The following is a 21,519-nucleotide window of genomic DNA, read 5'->3' on the forward strand; positions in this document are numbered from 1 at the left end:
TAGTACTTAGAGAGAGTTCGGATAGTGAACTACTCACAACCCTCTTGCTGATCGGAATCTAAATTTTAGTCCTTTGGATTTGAAATAGTTATGAAATGATGAGATACACTATACCAATAAGAATATCGCACCAATCATATATACGGAAAACTGAATATTGGTAAAAAAAAAAAATAGAAAAATAACTAACGGAACCCTTACTTTATTTAAACACATTTAAACTTGAAGATGTTTGTTTAGTATTTACTATAACGAATTTTTCAAAAACAACCTATGAATATCCATATTCATATTACTTTTTACTTTCACGCATAAAAGAACAAGAAATAATAACTTTCTTTTTTTTACCTGCTTACTGGTACCCCTAGGGGTCTATAAAGGTGTCCTCTCTACCCGTGAACCTGATATCCAATTTAAACAATTAATCGGTCATCCCCCATACTCCGTTAGGTAATGGGTGCCAAATATTTCATCGTCTCAATACCCCATCCGATATGAAAGTGAATCATATCTCCCAAACCTTTCTGGTAAGAGATTTTCCAACTCTGTCCGACTAAGGTAACATTCACAATAGGATTTCCTATATACCGGGTCTATCCGCCCTTTTTTCGGGTACCTAATAAGTCTTTCACATACAGATTTTCATCAACAAACAACCAACAAGCGCATACTAATATTTCATTGTATATTCACATATCAATCAAACGACATTTAAGTAAACAATACAATTTTATACCTCAACAATTAAAAAAATGTAAATGAGGCATTTATTTCAAATTAATAAATTAGATAAAGATCACGATCAGACAATCAATAAATAGAAAAATAATTAAAAGTACTAATTTTAATCATACAGTGGGTCAATCAAATAAGTAGGACAGTACAAAAAAATAAACAGAAAATCAAGACAATTGTGAACTAACCGAATTCCAGCTCCGCTAATAACTTGTAAGTAATTTTAGCATTTTCCAACATTTCATGAAAACACGAAATTATACATCGTTAAACCTCAATTTACTGTAATGGAGAATATGGTGAGGGATCCTTACCCGGATCGGTGTTTTGAGATGTTGAGCTGTCTACTACGCCTCCTAACATATACCGAATTTTTTGAAATTTTTATGTAAAATCCAAAATACTCGTCACATACTTAAAAAAATCTCAAAAATTCAAAATCAATATCTAAAATTCATTCTGGTCAATTTTGGGGTTCCGGTACGGTGTCGGTAGCAGTTCGCCTCAATCTGGCCAGTTTTAGTCGATTTTGGCCAGTTTTGGCCATATCCCTGCAGAAAAATACGTTAGAAGCCTCCTCTGGCTGAAAAATCAAATAAAAACTAAACACATCAACAGCAGGAACCTCTAGGTGCAGCGGCTCTGCCTGTCCTCCTTTGTGGCTGAGGTTCTTTCTTTGACTAACCTACATAGAAAATGATGGTGAACACAATGATCAAAAAATCACATGAAATGGGAATTGAGAAGGGGCTCATCAAAAGAATTTTGAGATTTTGGCCGTGACGGCTCTGCCAGACTTTGCCTACAGTTTTGGGCTCACCCGTCATCCCTCTTGCTCTGATTTGGTCACAAGGGTGCTCAAAATCTAATTTCGAGTCGGTATGAGAATTTTTACCTTTTTTAGCTGTCGACAGTGGCTCCGGTGCGGCAATGGTCAACGGTCGACCTCCTTCTCTTGTGTCTGGTTCTTTTTCTTCGAATGAGGCTGACAGCTAGAGTTCAGGTTCTTATGTAATGCGAAGTATTTATATCCATCTCTTATTGATTTGGGTCATCTATCACGATCGATCTCGTCCGTCCGATTGCGATTAAAGAAGAAACAAATTTGGACCGTTTATCGCGATTGATCTCTGTCGTCCGATCGCGCTTAAGGGGGAAACGAATCCGAGTCGTCCACGCTCGCAGGGTCAATCCTAGACCGTCTGATCGTGGGGCACGCAGATCGCGAGTGTGGCCTCTCACGTGACACCGACGTCAGAGTGCTTTACCACACAGCGTGTTGTTTGTCGAGACTGTTGACTGGGCAGTCCTACGTGGCCACAATTTTTCGTTTTGTACTTTAACCCCATGTTTTTAATTTTTCTTCAAAAATACCATATGAACTCAAATTTGCACCCTTTTTTCTAAAATTATTTTCAATATTGTCTCAAATTTAACTTTTTTCAAAATTTCAATTAAATAAAAATAAACTAAATTAAATAATTTTTTAATAAAATAATTTAATAATAAAAAATATCTCAAACCAGTTTTTGGGCCCAGGTATTACAACACTCCTCCTTTTAGGCAAATTTGGTCTCTCAAATTGGTCACTCTCTCACTCAATCGAACAGCTGGGGATACTGGGCCCTGAAGCTTTATTTTAGTTCTCAAGTGGCCTCTTCCTATGTATGGTTCTGCCATTGGACCTTGACGAATAGAATTTTTCGGTTGCGAAGTACTCTACTCTTCCAATCTACAATATCAATCGGTACCTCCTCATAGGATATATTCTCTTGGAGTAAAAGAGGCTTATAGGACAGAATGTGTAAGGGGTCTAGATTGTACTTGTATAGCATAGATACGTGGAACACATTATAAACCCTGCATAGCTCTAGAGGTAGTGTCAGTCTGTAGGCGGTCGTGCCAATCCAGTTTACGATCTCGAATGGTCCAATGAATGCTGTTTCTAATTTTTCTTTTAAAAATACCTCATGAACTTAAATTTTTACCTTTTTTAAAAAAATTATTTTCAATCTCGTCCCTAATTTATTTTTTTCTCAAAATTTTAATTAAATAAGAATAAACTAAATTAAATAATTTTTTAATAAAATAATTTAATAAAAAAAATATCTCATACCGTTTTTCAAACCCAAGTATTACAACTCTCTCCTTTTATAAAAATTTGGTTCCTCAAATTGATCACTCGCTCACTCAGTCGAACAGCTGGGTATACTGGGCCCTCAAGCTTGATTTCAGTTCTCAAGTGGCCTCTTCTTGCATATGGTTCTGCCATTGGACCTTGACAAATAAAATTTCTCGATTGTGGAGTATTCTACTCTTTCGGTCTACAATACCAACCAGTATGTCCTCATAGGATAGATCCTCATAGAGTAAAAAGGGCTCGTGGGACGGGATGTGTGAGGGGTCCGGGTTACACTTGCATAACATAGATACGTGGAACATATTATGAATCCTACATAGCTCTGGAGGTAGTGCAAGTCTATAGACGGTCGTTCCAATCTGGTCTAAGATCTTGAATGATCCAATGAACCGGAAATTTAATTTTTTCCTCTTGTCAAACATACTGATTCCCTTGAAATAAGTGACCTTAAGAAATGCTCGGTCACCTTTTTCAAATTCTAAATCCCTCCTTCGGGTGTCCGCATAACTTTTCTGTCTGCTTTGAGCTGTCTACATGTTCTTCCTTATCTTAACTATCTTGGTTGTAGTCTCTTCCATAAGATCTGGGACAAATAATTTTCTATCATGCATCTCTTTCTAACAGATTGGCGATCTGTATGGGCAGCCAAAATAATGCCTTGTACAGAGTCATGTCGATACTTGCATGTACTTGCTACTGTAGGCGAACTCTATCAAAGATAAGTAATCATCCCAATGGCACACTCAATGCATATCCTCCTAACTGAATATGTGCTTCAAGTTCTTATGGTCAATAAAAATGTCAAAAGTCTTCAAGGTATGGACAATGACGGCAAGTTCTAAGTCGTTGGTAGAATAATTTTTCTCAGGACTCTTCAACTGCCTGGACTCATAGGCGATAACATTGTCATGCTACATCAGAACACAACACAACCCTAAGTAGGAGGCATCACTATAAACTGTATATCGATATGTCCCACTCGGTAAAGCCAACACGAATGTAGTAGTCAACCGCTTATTGAGTTCTGTAAAGCTCTTTTCGCAGTTCTCGTTTTATTGAAATTTAATATTCTTCTTTGTGAGCTGAGTCAAAGGAGCAATTAGACTAGAAAATCATTCCACAAATCTGCGTTAATAATCTATTATTCTCATTGACTTAGGTCCATTTCTCTCATCCAAGCACTACCTCAACTTTTTGGGATTCACTAATACTGCATCCCTTGATATGCTGTATCCTAAAAAGGTAGTTTATTCGAATCAGAACCCACACTTGTTCAATTTTGCATACAGTTTCTTCTCCCTAAGAACCTGCAAAATCTAAGTCAGGTGGTGATCGTGTTCCTCTCTACTCTTTAAATAGATCAGGATATCATTGATAAACACAATAACGAACTGATTTAGGAATTATCTGAAAATCATGTTCATCATTTCTATAAAAATGGCTGGTGTATTGGTTAGCCCAAAGGGCATGACCAGGAGCTTATAATGTGCGTACCTGGTTCTGAAATCTTTCGTGGGAATGTTTTCTTCCCTGATCTTTACCTGGTGGTAACCTAAATGCAAATCTATTTTAGAGAAGACTTGGACACCCTCTAACTAGTAAAAAAGGTCATCAATTATAGGGAGGGAGTACTTGTTCTTAATCGTGAGTTTGTTCAATCCTTAAAGTCAATATACAATGGTAACATCTCATCCCCTTTCCTTGCAAATGTGACTTCAGCACCTCAAAGAGATACACTATGTTAGATGAACGCACTGTCCTACAATTCATTGATCTATTTCTTCAATTCTTTCATCTCGATGCTGCTCATGCGATAAGGGGCCACCAAGATAGACTAAGTGTTAAACTGAATATCTATGGTGAACTCAACTTTTCTATCCACTAGCAGTTCGGGTAGTTCGTCAGAAGACACATAAGAGAAGTCTCGGACTACCAAAATTTCTTAAATGCAAACTTCTTTCTTAGGTTTGCCCTATAGCACATCCAAGTTGACTTCAGTATCCTATTAAGTGAGGTTGTAAGCTTTGCTCTAGATAGGAGGTCTGGCCTGATTCTGATTCCACAGGCACTCTCTCGCATAGTGTTGGGTACTCCTACATATGCGACAGGTATTATCGAGATGATAGCAGGATCGGTCCTCATGATCTTTACCATAGTACTGGTAAGTTACTAGAGCTTGAGGAAGAGCTTGAGTCACTGGCCAAGGCTTCTTGTTCTACTGAACCGATGCAACTAGTGCTAGTTTGCATTGTGAAATTAGAGGTCTGGGATTCCCCACTGCTGGAGAAAAGATGCGAAGGTTCCTCTCCACTAGTTGTGTCTTGGCCAAAACGGCTGAGTATATACTGAGTTCAAATACGTACAGTTGTTGTTTGATCTCAAGACGGAGGCCCCATTCGAACTTTCTTGTCTTCCTGCCTTCATCCATCATTCTCTCATAGAAATACCGGTCCAACTCTAAGAACCTTCGAACATACGTCGACACAGTCATATCACCATGGACTAGGTGTGTAAACTCCATTTCCTTCAAATGTTGGAGGTGCTTTGGGAGGTACTCTAATTTGAAGGTCATCAGAAACTGCTTCCAAGTGAGTGAAACGGGTAAGATGGCCTGCTTGAGCTACCACCAGCGGCCTGCCTTTCCCATAAGCATGTAGGTGGCAAATACAACCTTTTATTTGGGAACCACTCCAAGAGTCACAAAGACCTTCTCTGTCTCAGCTAATCAATACTTGGCCTTTTCAAAAGAGGATGCCCCTACAAAGGTAAATGAGTTTAGTCTTTTGTACTTTTCAATGTAGTCTGTGTCCACTATGGGTAGAATTAGGTTATGTGGAAGAGGAACTAAATTGTGCTAAGGAGGGATCGAGTGGCCCTGTGGTGGTGTCGGATGATATGGTGGAGGCACCAGGTTATAATGTGGCAGTACTGGATGATGCGGTGGAAGTACTAGATTGTACTGCGGTGGTACCGAATTGTACGGTGGATGAACAATGTTGTACCGGGATGGCTCCAGATCTTCCTGCTGCAAGGGTGGCTCAAATTGTGGTAGTGGGGGAGGAGGGTCAGGCAACTCCTTCCTTTCCTCCTAGACCTACTAGATAGAGATGAGTCTCTCCAGCATCTTAAAAAGTTGGTCAACATCCTCTTGAAGTGAGCCATCTCGAGCTGCTCGGTTTAGTGGGAGTCTTCCTCTCCTCATTTTCTTGTACTTGCATTTCACAAGAAAATGTTGAGTGATAGTTTGTATTTGATATTTTTAAGTCTTTGTGCAAGGAATGGTTCCAATGAACGTGGCTCTGATACCAACTGTAAATACTCGAAACTTAAGTGAAAATAAATTCATAATTTAAATACGGAAGCGAATAATAGAGTTAAAGTTTACATTCCTTACACAATAATTTTGAATACTCAGTTGGATTACGAAAATGTCCATTCTAAAATACAAATAGTAATTAAAGAAATAAAATAAAAAGCGAATAACTAAGCATCCTATGATAACCTTCACTAGCACTTGAAGGGAGTTCGAATAGTGAACTACTCACTACCCTCTTGCTAATTGAAATTTAGATCTTGGTCCTCTTAATCTAAAATAATTAATAAAATTGTGAGCTACAGTAGCTCAGCAAGAATATCACACTAATCACAGATACGAAAAACTGAATATTGGTAAAAAAATCAGAAAAATAACTAATGGAGCCATTGCTTTATTTAAATACATTTAAACTTGAAAATGCTTGTTTGATACTTACCATAACAAGTTTTTTAAAGACAACTTATGAAGAACCATATCCATACCATTTTTCACTTTCACGCATAAGAGAACAAGAAATAATAGTTTTTCTTTCTTACCTGCTTATTGGTACCCTTGGGGGTCCATAGGGGTGTCTCCCCTACCCGTGAACCCGATATTTAATTTAAACAATCAACCGGTCATCTCCATACCACGTCCGGTAATGAGCGCTAAATATTCCATTACCTCGATATCTCGTTCGGTATAAAGGTGAACCATATCTACCAAACGTTTATGGTAAGCGACTTTTTAGCCCCGTCCAACTGAGGTAACGTTCACAATAAGATTCCCTATGTACTGGGCTTGTCCGTCCTTTTTTCGGGTACCCAGTAAGTCTTTCACGTACAGATTTTTATCAACAAACATTCAACAAGCGTATACCAATATTTTATTGTATATTCACATATCAATCAAACGACATTTAAGCAAACAGTACAATTTCATACATTAACAATTAAGAAACGTAATTGGGGCATTTATTTCAAATCAACGAATTAGATAAAGATCATGATCAGATAATCAATAAATAGAAAAGTAATTAAAAGTAATAATTTTAATCATACGGTGGATCAATCAAACAAGTAGGACAGTAAAGAAAAATAAACAAGAAATCAAGATAATTGTGAACTAACCAGATTTTGACTCCACTAATAACTTGTAATTATCTTTAAGATTTTCTAACTTTTTATGAAAACATGAAATTATACATCGTTAAGCCTTAATTTACCGTAACGGAGAATAGGGTGAGAGATCTCTACCCGGATCAGTGTTTTGAGACGTCGAGCTATCTACTACGCCTTCTAACGGATATTGGGTTTCTTGAATTTTTCCTATGAAATTCAAAATACTCGTCATATACCTAAAAATACTCAAAAAAATTCTAAAATTACTATCCAAAACTCATTCAAGCCAATTTTGGGATTCCGGCCGAACTTTCTCTCTTTGCATTTTGACCCCATTTTTTTAATTTTTTTTTTCAAAAATACTCATCGAACTCAAATTTTTACTTTTAAAAAAAAAATATTTTCAATTTCGTCTCTAATTCATTTTTTTTCCTCAAAATTAATTAAATGAAAATAAACTAAATGAAATAATTTTTTAATAAAATAATTAAATTATTTTGTGAATTTTTATATTATAATTTGATTTGTGATATATGATTTTGACGAGTACATCAAAGATTTGAATTGTGAAATTGTGATATCTTAATTTCACATTCGAAATATATATAATTATTAAATTTTATATAACGGTTCAAATAATATGTTATTAACAATTTAAATTTAAAATTTTTAGAAACTGATCATTTAGATTTTAAAATATATATATATATATTGGGTGAATAATACTTTTACTTAGAACATTCAAATAATACTTTTATTTCCCATATAGATGGTTTCTTCTGCCTTTATGGTGATTTAATCTTTGCATATATGTTGTTATTTGAGAAAACCAAAAGAAATTAGATTGTAATTGTCGCTTAATCCATGCCGTGCGGGGAATTCCAACTCAAAAAATGTTAGTCATCAGTCATAATCCTCACCATTAATGAATGTTTGGAGTTTCGTTTAGGACAAGCGAAAGAATTTAATTTGCTCAATCCCTTGTAATTATAATGTTTTCTTCTATCTTATCTTATTTTAATTAAACAATTAGTATTTTCACATATATATATGTATATATACTTAAAATATATATATATATATATATATATATAAATGAATTTGTATGTGGGGTTTTTTTTTTTTTTTTCATTTTGTAATCTTCAATATTGTATTTTTTTCTTTGTTTAAATGTTACCAATAATAAAGATTAATTTTATTTACTACTTAAACTCATCATTTTCAAGTTCTAAAAATTTGTAATTGTCGGTTTCTAATTTTGAGTGGAATGATTAGGAGATCCGAGCAGGCACAACTACGCAAAATCAAGAAAACTTTCTGAACTTCTACTTTCTAAAGAATACCAAGTTTAATTGGTTCAGTTTAGACTCAATCCATTACTACAAACTTAAGCTTACAACAGTATCCAAAATGAAAAAAATAAAAAAAAAAATGTTTGAATTTGCTAAAGAAAAATCGAGATGTCAATTGGTTAAATATTTTATTCTCATTTATATCTTTTTCACTTTTTTAAAAAAAAAAATAATTAGTAATAATACTAATAATTTTAATAAGATATGAATGAATACCACGTAAAAAGATAGTTGAATAAAATTTTAATTAAAAATTGCAACCGGCCATTTAAAATTCATTTTGAGGGATATAAATAAAGCTCGATCTTCTATCTCACTCTTCTTATGCGTTTATATATGAAAATTTATAATTAAAAAAAATGATAACATTAAGATAAATAACGATGAACTAATTACTCTAACTTTAAAAGTATAAAATGTGGACAAATAATATTTAATTGTTGGAATTATATTAAATTTTCTTACTTATCATTTTCATGATTATATTTTATGGTAATAAGTACTCGTGCAAAGAAAATGTGAAAAGTATGCTCATGATTTTGCTCTTACTTTATAAAAAGATGCTGAAGAATATGCTTATTATTACTCTTGAAAGAAAGATTTTCTAGAGATAGAAATCTTAAAGAGGAGGATATGTGATCTTACTTTTACTATGGAAGCTTTCAACTATTTCTTTTATAATGATCTCTATTTATAGATATGATAATGTTGTTTATAGTTTACTTAGAAATAAAGGTGATCAAAACTAGGTGGAACTAAATAGAGAATCGAATAAAGAAGGGAGTTCGAACCAAAAACTTGATTATTCCAATCGTCAGACTAGTATTTTCTAGAAGTTGACACGTTCCACTGGCACTCTTTCTATTAATTGTACATCCCTATAATTGACATCAGAGTAATTATCTATTTTTAGTAACTTTTTAGTGAATATCATAGTTTTAATGATAATGTATTTTTTAAGTACTTAAATATTCTTTTAACGACATGTAAGTGTGACTCTTTTGAATTTGCTTGAAAGCAAGAAAATATACACACAATAAACATGATTTCAAGTTCACTTTTTATAAGATAAACGAGAAATCACATCATGTCTCAATAAAGTTTATTATCGATAGATTTTCCATTTTCATCGTTATTAAGCTTTGTGGATGTGCTCATGGGAGTAAGACCTTGCCTTAAAATTTGCATGTCATATTTCTTTTAGAGATCTTTAGTATATTTGTTTTGGTTTATAAAGATTCCTTCTTCTAATTGTTAATTTGTAGGCATAGAAAATAATTAAGTTCTCTCGTCATGCTCATTTCAAATTCGACATGCATACCTTTTTAAAAGCTCTTTATATATGTTTTCATTAGTTGTACCAAAGATTATATCATCCGTATAGATTTTTGAGCAATAAATATATCTTTTCTATTAGTCCTTATGATTAATATATTATCAATTTGTCTTCTTACAAACCCTTTTTTAAAGAAAAATTTACTAAAACATTAATATCAAGCTCTTATAACTTGTTTTAAACCATACCAGGCATTAATAAGTCTCTACACATGATAAAAAAAAAAAGTGAGTTTATGAAACTATTTGGTTGTTCTACAAAAAAACTCCTCTTTTATAAAGCCATTTAGGTATATACTTTTTACATTTATTTGAAAGAGTGAAATTTTTTACATAAGCAAAAGCTATTAATATTTTTATAGCTTTCAATCTAGCTAGGTGAGCACAGATTTCTTCAAAATCGATTCATTCCCCTTTATTGTATTGTTTTGCCACTAATCTAGCTTTATTTCTAGTTACTATCCCATTCTCCTCTATTTTATCATACGTACCCATTTAGTTTCAATAATGATTTTATCATTTGATCTACATACTAGATTCCATATTTTGTTTCTTTCAAATTGATTTAATTCTTCTTGCATGACACTTATCCAATTTTAATTATTTTTTACTTCTTCAAAATTCTTAATTCTATTTAAGATATGAAGACAATAAACTGTCATATATTTCTCAAGACACTCCTATTTCTCGGTCTATGTGATGTGTCACCTATAATTTATTATTTAGGATAAGTGTTTGCATATCTCCAATCTTGAAATAACCCTTAATGTACTTTTTTGTTCTTGGTTTTAGTTATGTGATACATTTGTGTTTCCTCCTTATTGTCATTTCTATTGTCAATCGGTGATTCTTTAATATTTAATTTTTTTTTCCAGTGAGTGCATTTTACCTATGCCTTCATCTTCATCATTTTTATTTCGAGAGATGAATAGAATCATCAAACATAACATTCGTAAATTTCTCAACTACTAGAGTTCTTTTGTTAAAGACTATACATTTTACTAAAGGTTGAGTATCTTAAAAAAGTTCCTTCATCAAATTTAACTTCAAATTTTTCAATGTTGTATTTATTATTATTATTAAATATGTAACATCTATATCTAAAAGTGTGAAAACAACCATTATTTGATTTTTTTTTCATTTCCAAAACTCATTAGATGTTTTATTTAGCAATAGATGAATTAGTACTCTGTTTATTACATAATAAGTAGTGCTAACCACTTCTGCCTAAAAGTATTTTGGTAAATTATTTTACATATCATATAACTAGTCATTTTCTCTAAAGATCTTTTTTTTTCTATTATACCATTTTGTTTGAGAGTTCTATGAGAGGAAACTTTATGATTAATTTTATTTTCTTCATAAAATATAGTAAACCATTGATTCTCAAATTCTTTATCATGATCATTCATAATGCTTACCATTTTAGTCCTTTTCTCATTTTGGACTTCTCACAAAAGTTTTTAAAAGCGTAAAATGTCTCATCTTTCTAAGTAAGAAAGATTACTAAAGAGTAACTTGAATAATCATCCATTAAAACATAAGCATATTGATGTCTTCTCATGCTTATGGACCTAGTAGGTCTAAATAAATCCATATGAAGCAACTCTAGTAAGCTAGTAATAGTGACAACATTTTTAAATTTAAAGCAAGTTCTAGTTTGTTTCCTTAATTGACAAGCCTTACAAATTTTATTCATTTTAAAATTTATTTTAGAAAGCTCTTTAACCAATATATTCTCAAAGAGTTTTGAGATTTTATCCATGTTAATGTGAGCTAACCTCCTATGCTACATCCAACAATAATCATTTCGAGTAACCAGATAAGTTTTAAATGAAGTAGGAAATCATCATGGCAAGTCGCATATATATTGTTTTGCTCATGATCAGTAAATTTGGTTGAGTTGTCTTTTATGTCAATAATAAAGAAATAATTAGACTCAAAGACAATTTTATGGCTCTTATCTCACAGTTGACTAATGTTTAATAAATAGTGCTTAAGACCTTCTTTAAGCACAACATTTTTAATAGAGGTAGAACTGTTATTTATTTTACTGATTCTAATTATCTTTCTTTTGTTATAGCAGCCAAATGTCACTTCTCCTATTTTCTTTAGTTTGAGCTTCTTGAAAGCATCTTAATCTCTTGTCATGTGCCTAGAGCAACCTTTATCAAGGTACCAACGCCTTTTTACTTTGGATTATTTGAAGCATATTTACAAGAAAATGTATTCACTCGATAGGTTTTGATGCCTAAATATTTTGGTTTGTGAATATCAGAGACTATCTTCCATTTAGAACCTTAATATTTTCCCACCATTATGGCTATTCTTTCTAATGGAAGTATGAGTGTGAAATGTGCTCGTTTTCTGCAAAAATTTACTATTAATAGATTTACTACTTAAATTTATAGATTTCACAAAGAAATTTTTATAAAACTTTTATTTCTCAAAAAGATCATATACACAAGTCCCACTTAACTACATACATTTAATTGGTTTGCTAAGATCATATTTAATTTTTATGTTCCTGATACAAATTTGGTAAGTATACCATTCAAATTTTTAATCTTCTTTCTCAATGAGAGAATTTCATCCATATAGTTAACATCGCTTTTTTCTTGAATTTTTTTTTTTTAGCTTGAGGGCAATTAATTATCATGCGTGTTGGTTTATTGTACCCATAGTAAATCATCAAATCTTTCTTGCTTGATTCTCTCATTAGTGGTAGCTTCTTTCCACCAAGTTTTTTTTTCTTTTCATGAGGCTTATAAATCTTCTCAAAAGGAATGTCATTTCTCCATTATCCTTAGTTTCATCATCACTTTTCATACTTAATGTGGAAGCTTTAAGAGCAATGACTTTTTTTTTGTTGTCTTCATCTTCTCACCTCTCCATAGTGAATTCATAAGTGAGCAGTGACCCTAAAAGTTCATGAAGGCTCAACTTGTTGAGATTCTTAACTTCTTAAATGGCGGTTAACTTAGCACCTCATGATTTTAGTAGACATTTAAGAACCTTTCTCATCAATTCACTATTAGTGTAAATATTTCCAAGAGAGTTCAGACTATTAATGAGATCAATCAATCTTATAAATACGTTTAGGATGGATTTGTTTTCATGTATTTTGAAAAGTTCGTAATTACTCACTAACATATTTATTTTAAACCTTTTGATTTAGTTTATTCTTTCATGTGTTATTTCTAATTCATCTCAAATATCTTTGGTTGACTCACAAGTTAATGTTCTATTATACTCATTTACATTAAACCTACAATATAAAATGAATACTTAAAAAAGCTAAACCTCTAAAGAGTATACTTATTCACAAGTTATATTCTAGTTTATTTATTTCTTTGAGAATGAATATTTGTAAAGGCTAAACCTTCGAGAATTATTTACTTTTATCTCATTCTTTACTTTTGTTATTTTATATAATTTATTTAATTACAATAATTTTTGACTCATATTGATAGTTTATTTAAAATTTATATGATCTATAATTATAGAAAATTTATAAAAAAATAGATTATATGAGTTATAAGTAGACCGGTTGGAGAGACGTAACTTTTTGGATGAGCAAGATCAAATGTCTTAAAATATTCACTAAACTATACCGAGTTATTATACCCTAATGGAGAAGAATAATTGGGTTTCCTTGTAAGGAATCTAGTATTTTCGTAGTTCTAATTATGTTTATCAAATTTCAATTGGATGACATTCTTTCAATATCGACATGCTCAACCATATGTAGTAGCATACATAATATGAATATGTAAGTTTGCTTAGAATTGGTGACTTTCACTGGGAATATATATATATATATATATATATATATATATTTCTTTGCTTATTCATTCTTTTTTTCCTACAATGTCCTTACATCATTTTTGAATCTGTCCCCAATTAGCCGTAATGGAAATAAGTCATGTCTTTATTCATGTCCTCAAATCAAAATACGAAAAGGTTATCAAAAATGTAGTTTATACCAAATTTAGAGACATAAATGGAAAAGGTTATCAAAAATGTACCATCATAAAATATGATGCTCATATAAAGAGCTTTAAAATTTCTCCTATGGTACCATAATTACTTGTTCTTAGACAAAAAATGACTAAACCAACCTACCCAATGGAACTAAATTCTCTACAATTTTATTCTTAATAACATATTATTATCTATACAACATAACTTCATCATAATACTCAACTGAAAAATTTAGAATGGCAAAAAAAAAAAAAAAAAATTGTTTAAGATGTCAATCACTTGCTCATTCATTATATTCCACTAGTAACTGGAATCAAACATGGAATGTAGGTTTTTTTTTTCCTTACATATATATTTGAAAGCCTTCTCCCTGTAAATAAAAAACAAATCTAGATTTGACTAATTGTGAGAAAGGCATTTGTTGCAATTAAAGAAAAATAAAACAAAAACCTATCCATAGTAGAAGCTGATAAATTCATGCAAACATGTTTTCGGGCTGAAGCAAAATCCTCAAGAAAAGAATCGAAGAGTTTGCATAGGATCAAGGACCACGAATAGGAGTAAAGCAGAAACAGCCGGTAGCCTGGTCTTCAGGTATCATCCCTCCTCCCTTGCTTGTATCAATTGCTTCTAACATTCTCACCACCTCGTCCATTTCCGGTCGTTTTTCTGGATTTCCGTTCCAGCATTTCCGCATTATAGTTGCTAAAGAGTTCGGACAGCATCTTGGAATCTCCGGTCGCAGATTCTGTCCATTAAAATCTCATGTTTTCATATTCATTTATCATGATAAATGATCTAACATGGAATCATTACTAAAACAAGTATTACAACCGCATGTCCCACGGGTAATATTCTTTTACTTAAAGAAAAATTAATTAAGATCAAAATTTTTACTGAAATAAAACATAAAAATAATCAAAACTTTTACCAGAAATCTAGTTTGCTATTATTTTCCTACTAGCTGTCTAGCCAAGGTCATCCCCTTAAACATCACTCCTAGAAAGACAAACTTGTTTTTGAAGAAAAGAAAGAAAACATCTAATGATGGATTAATAGCCAAGAAACTTAAAACACATTAGAAAAATTAGGATATTTTTAATATATAGAGTAACTAATCTTGATCATTTCTTTCAATATAAACATTTTTAATAATCGATCACCCAACTCAATTATCTAATAAAGTTATGCTACTTATACATATTTCAATTTAACTATTGTTGATATGCAGCATTTTTACAACTTGAAGATACATGATCATGCTTTAGAATAACATGCTTGTACCAAAAGTAAAATCTCTAAGTGTCATATTGAATATTAATCATAGATTACCAAGAAAATGTAACTTGTGATGTTGAAAAAATAATATAAATTGTGAAGACCAAATTAGATTGCCAAGACATATTACAGTCAACTACATAAAACTGACCTGTCGAACAACTGCAGATGAGATATCCGCAAAGCTAAGATCAGGATAAGGCATATCACAGCAATAAATTTCCCATAAGCATATGCCAAAGCTGTATACATCACATCTTCTATTATAAGGCTTACCGTCGAGTACCTAAAATTTATCTCTTGTTAGTATGAAGCCTAAATGTTATGACCCTATATATATGTATATATATATATATATATGTGTGTGTAAAATAGCAAGCATACCAAACTGAGTCAACTTTTTTCCGGCATGCAAAAGTAATAAGTTAATTTTTAGAGAAGATGTATACCTCTGGGGCCATGTATCCAAGAGTACCAGTTTCACCAGTCATGTCCTGTGGATTCTGAGCTTCGACACGAGCAACACCAAAATCAGCAATTTTCAAAGTTCTGCGAGTATCTAGCAACATGTTTTCTGTTTTGACATCACGATGTACAATTTTCTTTGAATGAAGATAGCTGAGGCTGCAAATTATAAATAAAAAATATAAAACCATCATCACTAAAACATGCTTTAAATCTGGAAACAAGAAAAAAGAGAAAAACCCCAAACTTACCCTCTGGAGAGGTCTAAAGCAAGTTGAATTACAACCTTCAATGCAAGTTTCTTTCGCCTATTTCTTATCAAGTATTGTTTTAATGTTCCACCAGCTAGATATTCCACAACAACACAACATGCTCTGGGAGGAAGAGGATTTTGATCACTATTAGTTGTTGGAATCTTAAGATTGGAAGTTCCCATTGAAGCTCCAATAAACTGTAATGGAATTTCAGAAACCCAAATAAAAACAGCATCTTCGTTTAGCTAGTAGGCTAACAAACTCAATGTATTTATACCTATATATATATATATAGCGCCAATTCATTTTATATATATATATAAAATGTCAATCATTTTGCTTGCTATACAAAGCTAGATAATGGCATATATTATTTGCAGGCTACATGAAGAAAATGAAAAATGAAACTGAAGAATTAATGTGTGTACTTTTGTAACGTTAGGATGGTCAAGCTTCTGCCAAACAGCAACCTCTTGCCGAAATGAGGCCCGAAGGGAAGCAGTTTCAGCCGATCTGGCAATACCATCTTCTCCCCAGTCCAACACTTTCACTATAATATCAAACATGACACTATACATAGTCAGAAATTAGATATAGCAATCAAGCTCGGCAGCTGATTCTTATATTTTATTAAGCATATACATATTTATATACTTCTCTTAGCGTTAAAATGAAAGTTCAAATTCTGAAATTTTGTTCCCATTCAAATTGAATACTGAATTATAAACGACAAAGTTAAAATATGATGACAACAAGTTGGCAGCCCCATTTGTTAGCTTAGACTTTTTTACAAACAGCTTCTGGACGAGCACAATCAACAAACAAAATACTACTTGAATAACTAAATTGCATAAATCTAAACAAAGTCCACATAAAACCAAGGTTTGTTTTGCTTTCTTCCACGTTAATGGCAATCAAGCAAAAGCCGAAAATGAAGTTAATGCCAAAAAAGAAAAGAAAAAAGGAAAAAAGAGAAAAAGAAAGAGTTACCTGCAACGTCTTGATCATCATAAGTCCCTCTGTATACAGTCCCATAAGCCCCATGAGCAACAACATTTTTCATTTCGAGTTTCGACAAATCGATCTCCCATTCTTCTCTTGGCCTTTGATTCTCAATGTTTCTGGACCAAACTCTGCTCAAGTGTTTCTCCAATTGCATATCCAATGTCTTTAAATCAATTTTATCAGCTCGAAAAATCATGTCTTTGCTGCTAACACTTGGTTTCAGCTTGGAATTCACTTTTCCCTCTTGGCTTTCTGATGTCTTTGGTGTTTCCACACCAGTTTCTCCACTTGTTTCCAAATTCATTCTCAAACCCAGAAAACTCACTAGAATTATTGAATAGAGAAAGAAGAAAACAAAAACCAAAGGCACCTTCAAACAAACGAAAATTCAGAAAGAAAACATAAATACAGATGTATTTCTTTGCTCGTTAAGATAGAACAACAAGATTAAGAATAATGGATTTCAATATTTCGTCATAATAATTAGAGTTGTTGAATTTGAATCAAAACTCATCGAAGGCGAATGATCAAAATCGAAATTCACCAAGAAAAAAGAAACTATAATAAAATTAAAATCACAGAAAGTTATGCGAGATCATACAGCAACCAAATAATAGAAGAACCAGACTGATCCCATAAGAAATCGGAAAGCCGACTTCTATTCCTCTTCAAATTCCTACTCCCTCGAGTTTGACCCCACAACGCAAAAATCAAAATATGCAAAAATACTACCTATAAGAAATACCAGACACCCTTGCTTGAATATCTGTAGTAGTACGATAAAATTAACATTTCATAGTTTAAAACCACAATTTTTCCACCATGAACAGAATCATATATTCTTTTTTAAATCTAATAGTTAAATTAATTAAAATATAAAAGTAAACCCTAACAAAAGCGACTCAATTCTCGTCATTATCCGACCAAAGATTAATGACCCAGAATCATTATCTCTTAAAGAAATAAACTTAAACATTCAGGAAAACGACCCTTCAAGCCACAATCAGAAAACAGGGAAATGACCCCGGAGCATAACGCATGCAAAATGCAAAACCCATTTACCAAGTGCCATAAGAAAAAAAAAATTGAACTAAAGTAAAGAGATTAGAGTGCGGATATGGAGAAATAGAATGGAGAAGGATGAGCTCGAAATTTATAAAATGAAGAGAAAAGAAAAGAAGATGGTGGTGGTGTAAAGTTTTCATGAGATTCAGAGACCAAAAAGTCTCATCACATGATCAAAACACCACCATTCTGAAAGGAAGAGGAGGAAAATCCCAGTCTCCTAGATTGGGTTTTTGCGGGGAATTGGGTGAGAGAATGAGAACGTTTGGGAACTTTTGTGGACGAGATTTGTAAAAATGAATCGAGGGGAGAAGAAAAAGATTGAGAGAAAAGCGCGGGGGTTGCCTAATAAGGGAGGGTTTAAAGGAGACAAAAAAGACTTTTTCAAAATCCTATACCTGTATTTTCCCTCAAGAACAATTTTTTTTTTTTTTAATATTAAATAATAACTCATCCAATATCAATTTATAAATATAATTATATTAATTTAAATCCTCTTAATTTGAAACTAAAAACTAAACCTTTTCTCCCACTCTCCATGCCATTTTCTCTACAACCAAACAGAGTGCAAAGGCATTTTTCAGAAAGTGTAAAATCATTACGAGAGGAGAAGAGGATGGAAGTTAACGTACGTTGGAAAATCTAGGTGTTGGATAACATGCACCTCCCCTTTTCTCTGCCTTACTATATTTTTCATTCTTAATTTCTTTATATATATATATATATAATTCTCTTTTCATTTATTACTTAAAGATTTTTTTTGTTATGAATTAATTAGAAAATTTTGCACACGCGGTATTTCTATATATTTCCGTGTTAATTTCAAAACAACACGCATAAATAAATTACGCTTTCTTAATTAATGGTGTGATTTTGAAATTATAAATAAATAATTTAATTTATTTATTACTTAATGTTTTTTTTTTTTTTTTGCTATCGTCTAAATCTTTTTGAAAAAAGAATGATAAGTTAATTTCCTCATATGAAATACTGAAAGAATTTGTGAAAAAATTTTAAGTAAGAAAACTTAATTTTCTTCACAACTAATTATATTATTATTGTTGCGAATGCTATTTTAACCCAACTCTTGAGCCCAACCCCTTTCTCCTGAGTTGAAACGGCGTCGTTTGAGGGCCCTTCTGCCTATCCTTTTTAAAAGGAAATTATAATATAAGTAGAAAGAATGAGAGAAAAAGTATTTTATACTCAAAATTATTTCAAAGGGTATGCTTTTAATTATTTGAAATTAAAATTACATGCATATATTCTTATGAAAGAAAAAATATATATACATATGAAATATCCCAAGAAATTTAAATATATATGTGTATAAATAATAGATGCTAAAATGTATATTACCAAAAGAATTCACGATGCACATATAAAAATATTTCAATAATTCTATATTATTTGATATCGAAATTTTTTGCATTAACTGTAAATTCAAATAACTCTTAAAAATAATATATTCAACTAGAAACTTTCCACCTAATTCTTAATTATTTGAAATTTAATTTATGTTTAAAATTATCAAAACTTTTATAATTAAATAAATAATGCGTATATTAATGATCATAAACGCAAATACAAATAAATAAAAATATTATTGAATTTAAATACTTACTTTTTAATTATTACTAAACATACTATAACTGAATATGATATCTACCATAAATATATTAATAATTATTATTATTATCAACTTTATAAAAAAAAAAAAAAAAAAATTTGAATTGAAACATGGTTTTGGTGGACAAATGTCAGTCACGTACCAAGTAGTGGGCCAAAGGTGTAGCCCATTTTGCGTTGTATACTATCAAAGTTTTCTTCAAATAATTCAGAATTCATTTAAATTTATGCTTATTTTAATTAGAAAATATATAAATTTTGTTACAATAAAAAATTAAGAGTACGTATAATTTTATTTGTAATATATTATTTTAGCTTCATATGAATTTAAATTTTATTATTCTAATAAATGACTCAAATCATTTTCTAGTTAAAAATTTGTGAATTTACAAGCGAATATAATGTAATTTTTTTACTTTTGCTAAAAATTAAAAAATTCTGTAAAAATTTATGTTTAAATCAACATTTAATTTAACTAGATAAGAAAGTGTTTTTATTTGAGTGATTAAAAAATTTAACTTAATGCAGGATGTTTTATTCTAATTCTACATAAACTTTTATGTAGAGATTTCTTTTTTTCATTTTGACGGAAAAATTTTACCATCTTCTAATTAGATTAATGTGAATTTATTAATAAATTTTATAAAACTTATAAATTTTGTTACAAATATAACCTAAGTTTATATTTTTACTCTTTAAGAAAAAATAAATTCGAGAAATAAAAAGTAGTATATATGGTTAAGTTCATCATCTACTAATGTTAATATATAATATAAATTATAGGCTGAGCTATTTCTTTGAAAGTTAAGCTTTTAAGAAATTAGTTATAATTTCTTTTTTCTAGGACAAGGATAAATAGAAATAAAATATGTAGCAATGGCTATTGACCCACTATGTGCACTCACGCCATATCACAAAAATAAAGCTGAATCAATTATGCAAGGTTGTCCAGAGCCCTAAGAATCTGGTGAGGCCATTGAGGGCCCTATTGACCTAATGTGCAAGGTGATTAGCACATACATTATCTTTTAAATAGATATAAAAAAAAAACTCTAATATTCCAATCACGATCCAACATATCAAGCATACTCGATTTGTCACTGTTGCAAACATGTATGTTATTCTCATTAGACTAAATTGACAAAAGTCTTAGCATCCTCCATATTGGGAACGAGACTAATCACATTATCATTAATCGTATCAATATGACTTATTCTCTTATAGGTGCTACCAATGAAGTCGATGACATTTTGACCAATCATCTCCTAGTGCCTCTAATATAAATAATCATGAAGACCATATGGTTTAGGGGCTTTTAGATGACCTATAGATTTAGTCGCATTTAAGATCTCAAAATTCAATAGGTTTGGCCAAGTCTAAGGTATCCATAAAAAAAAAAAAAAAAAAGCAAAGCTAATACATTCCCTCTAAGAGTTAAAGTTAATGGTCCATCTCCTCAATGTTAAGGTTTTAGTAAAAGCTTTTAGCAAGCCTTTGGATCCAGTGGTTGTCTTCAATGATGTTACTATCTTGATCCTTGATCTTAGAGAAATGGATAATATGAGTATGAATTTTACACTTATTATGATATTAACTAGTGTTACAATCCTCTCTCCTAAGTCATGGACTGTAACTCTTCTAGAAACAGAACATATATTCTATATTCAGGAGGTCATTAGATTAAGTCTATATAGCCTTTTCAAGGTTTGAGTAAAGCACCGAGTTTTTATATTAGAGTGTTTTCTAGATCTTATGTATGTTGTTATACAAACATGCTTAAATATAAGAAATATGTCTGAATGTTTCCATATTCCATTGTTTAACCTTGTCGATGAACTACAAGATTTACTATGAATTTGTC

The 21,519-nt window shown here is 31.4% G+C and overlaps 1 protein-coding gene across 1 annotated transcript; it reads right to left on the bottom strand.

Annotated features, from left to right (window-relative positions):
• Nucleotides 1–14,221: 14,221 nt before the first annotated feature.
• Nucleotides 14,222–18,400, bottom strand: LOC110814096 (serine/threonine-protein kinase 54). Its single transcript, XM_022041444.2, has 7 exons — nt 17,566–18,400; nt 16,950–17,288; nt 16,388–16,509; nt 15,957–16,156; nt 15,690–15,864; nt 15,392–15,526; nt 14,222–14,710 (listed from the first exon to the last, which is right to left on the bottom strand). The coding sequence occupies exons 2-7, from the start codon at nt 17,266–17,268 to the stop codon at nt 14,504–14,506; spliced, it is 1,158 nt and encodes a 385-aa protein (XP_021897136.1). The 5' UTR covers nt 17,269–17,288; nt 17,566–18,400; the 3' UTR covers nt 14,222–14,503.
• Between the last annotated feature and the right edge of the window lie 3,119 nt (nt 18,401–21,519).

The sequence above is a fragment of the Carica papaya genome, chromosome 3 (genome assembly GCF_054855325.1).
Source record: "Carica papaya isolate Zhongbai chromosome 3, ASM5485532v1, whole genome shotgun sequence".
In the NCBI taxonomy this organism is placed as follows: Eukaryota; Viridiplantae; Streptophyta; class Magnoliopsida; order Brassicales; family Caricaceae; genus Carica; species Carica papaya.

Coding starts and splice junctions, on each gene's coding strand:
- LOC110814096 (XM_022041444.2), bottom strand. CDS start 17,268: ATGAATTTGGAAACAAGTGGAGAAACTGGTGTGGAAACACCAAAGACA. Junction 16,157..16,387: donor ACCATCCTAACGTTACAAAA/GTACACACATTA, acceptor ATTCCATTACAG/TTTATTGGAGCTTCAATGGG. Junction 15,527..15,689: donor TTGGATACATGGCCCCAGAG/GTATACATCTTC, acceptor GATAAATTTTAG/GTACTCGACGGTAAGCCTTA.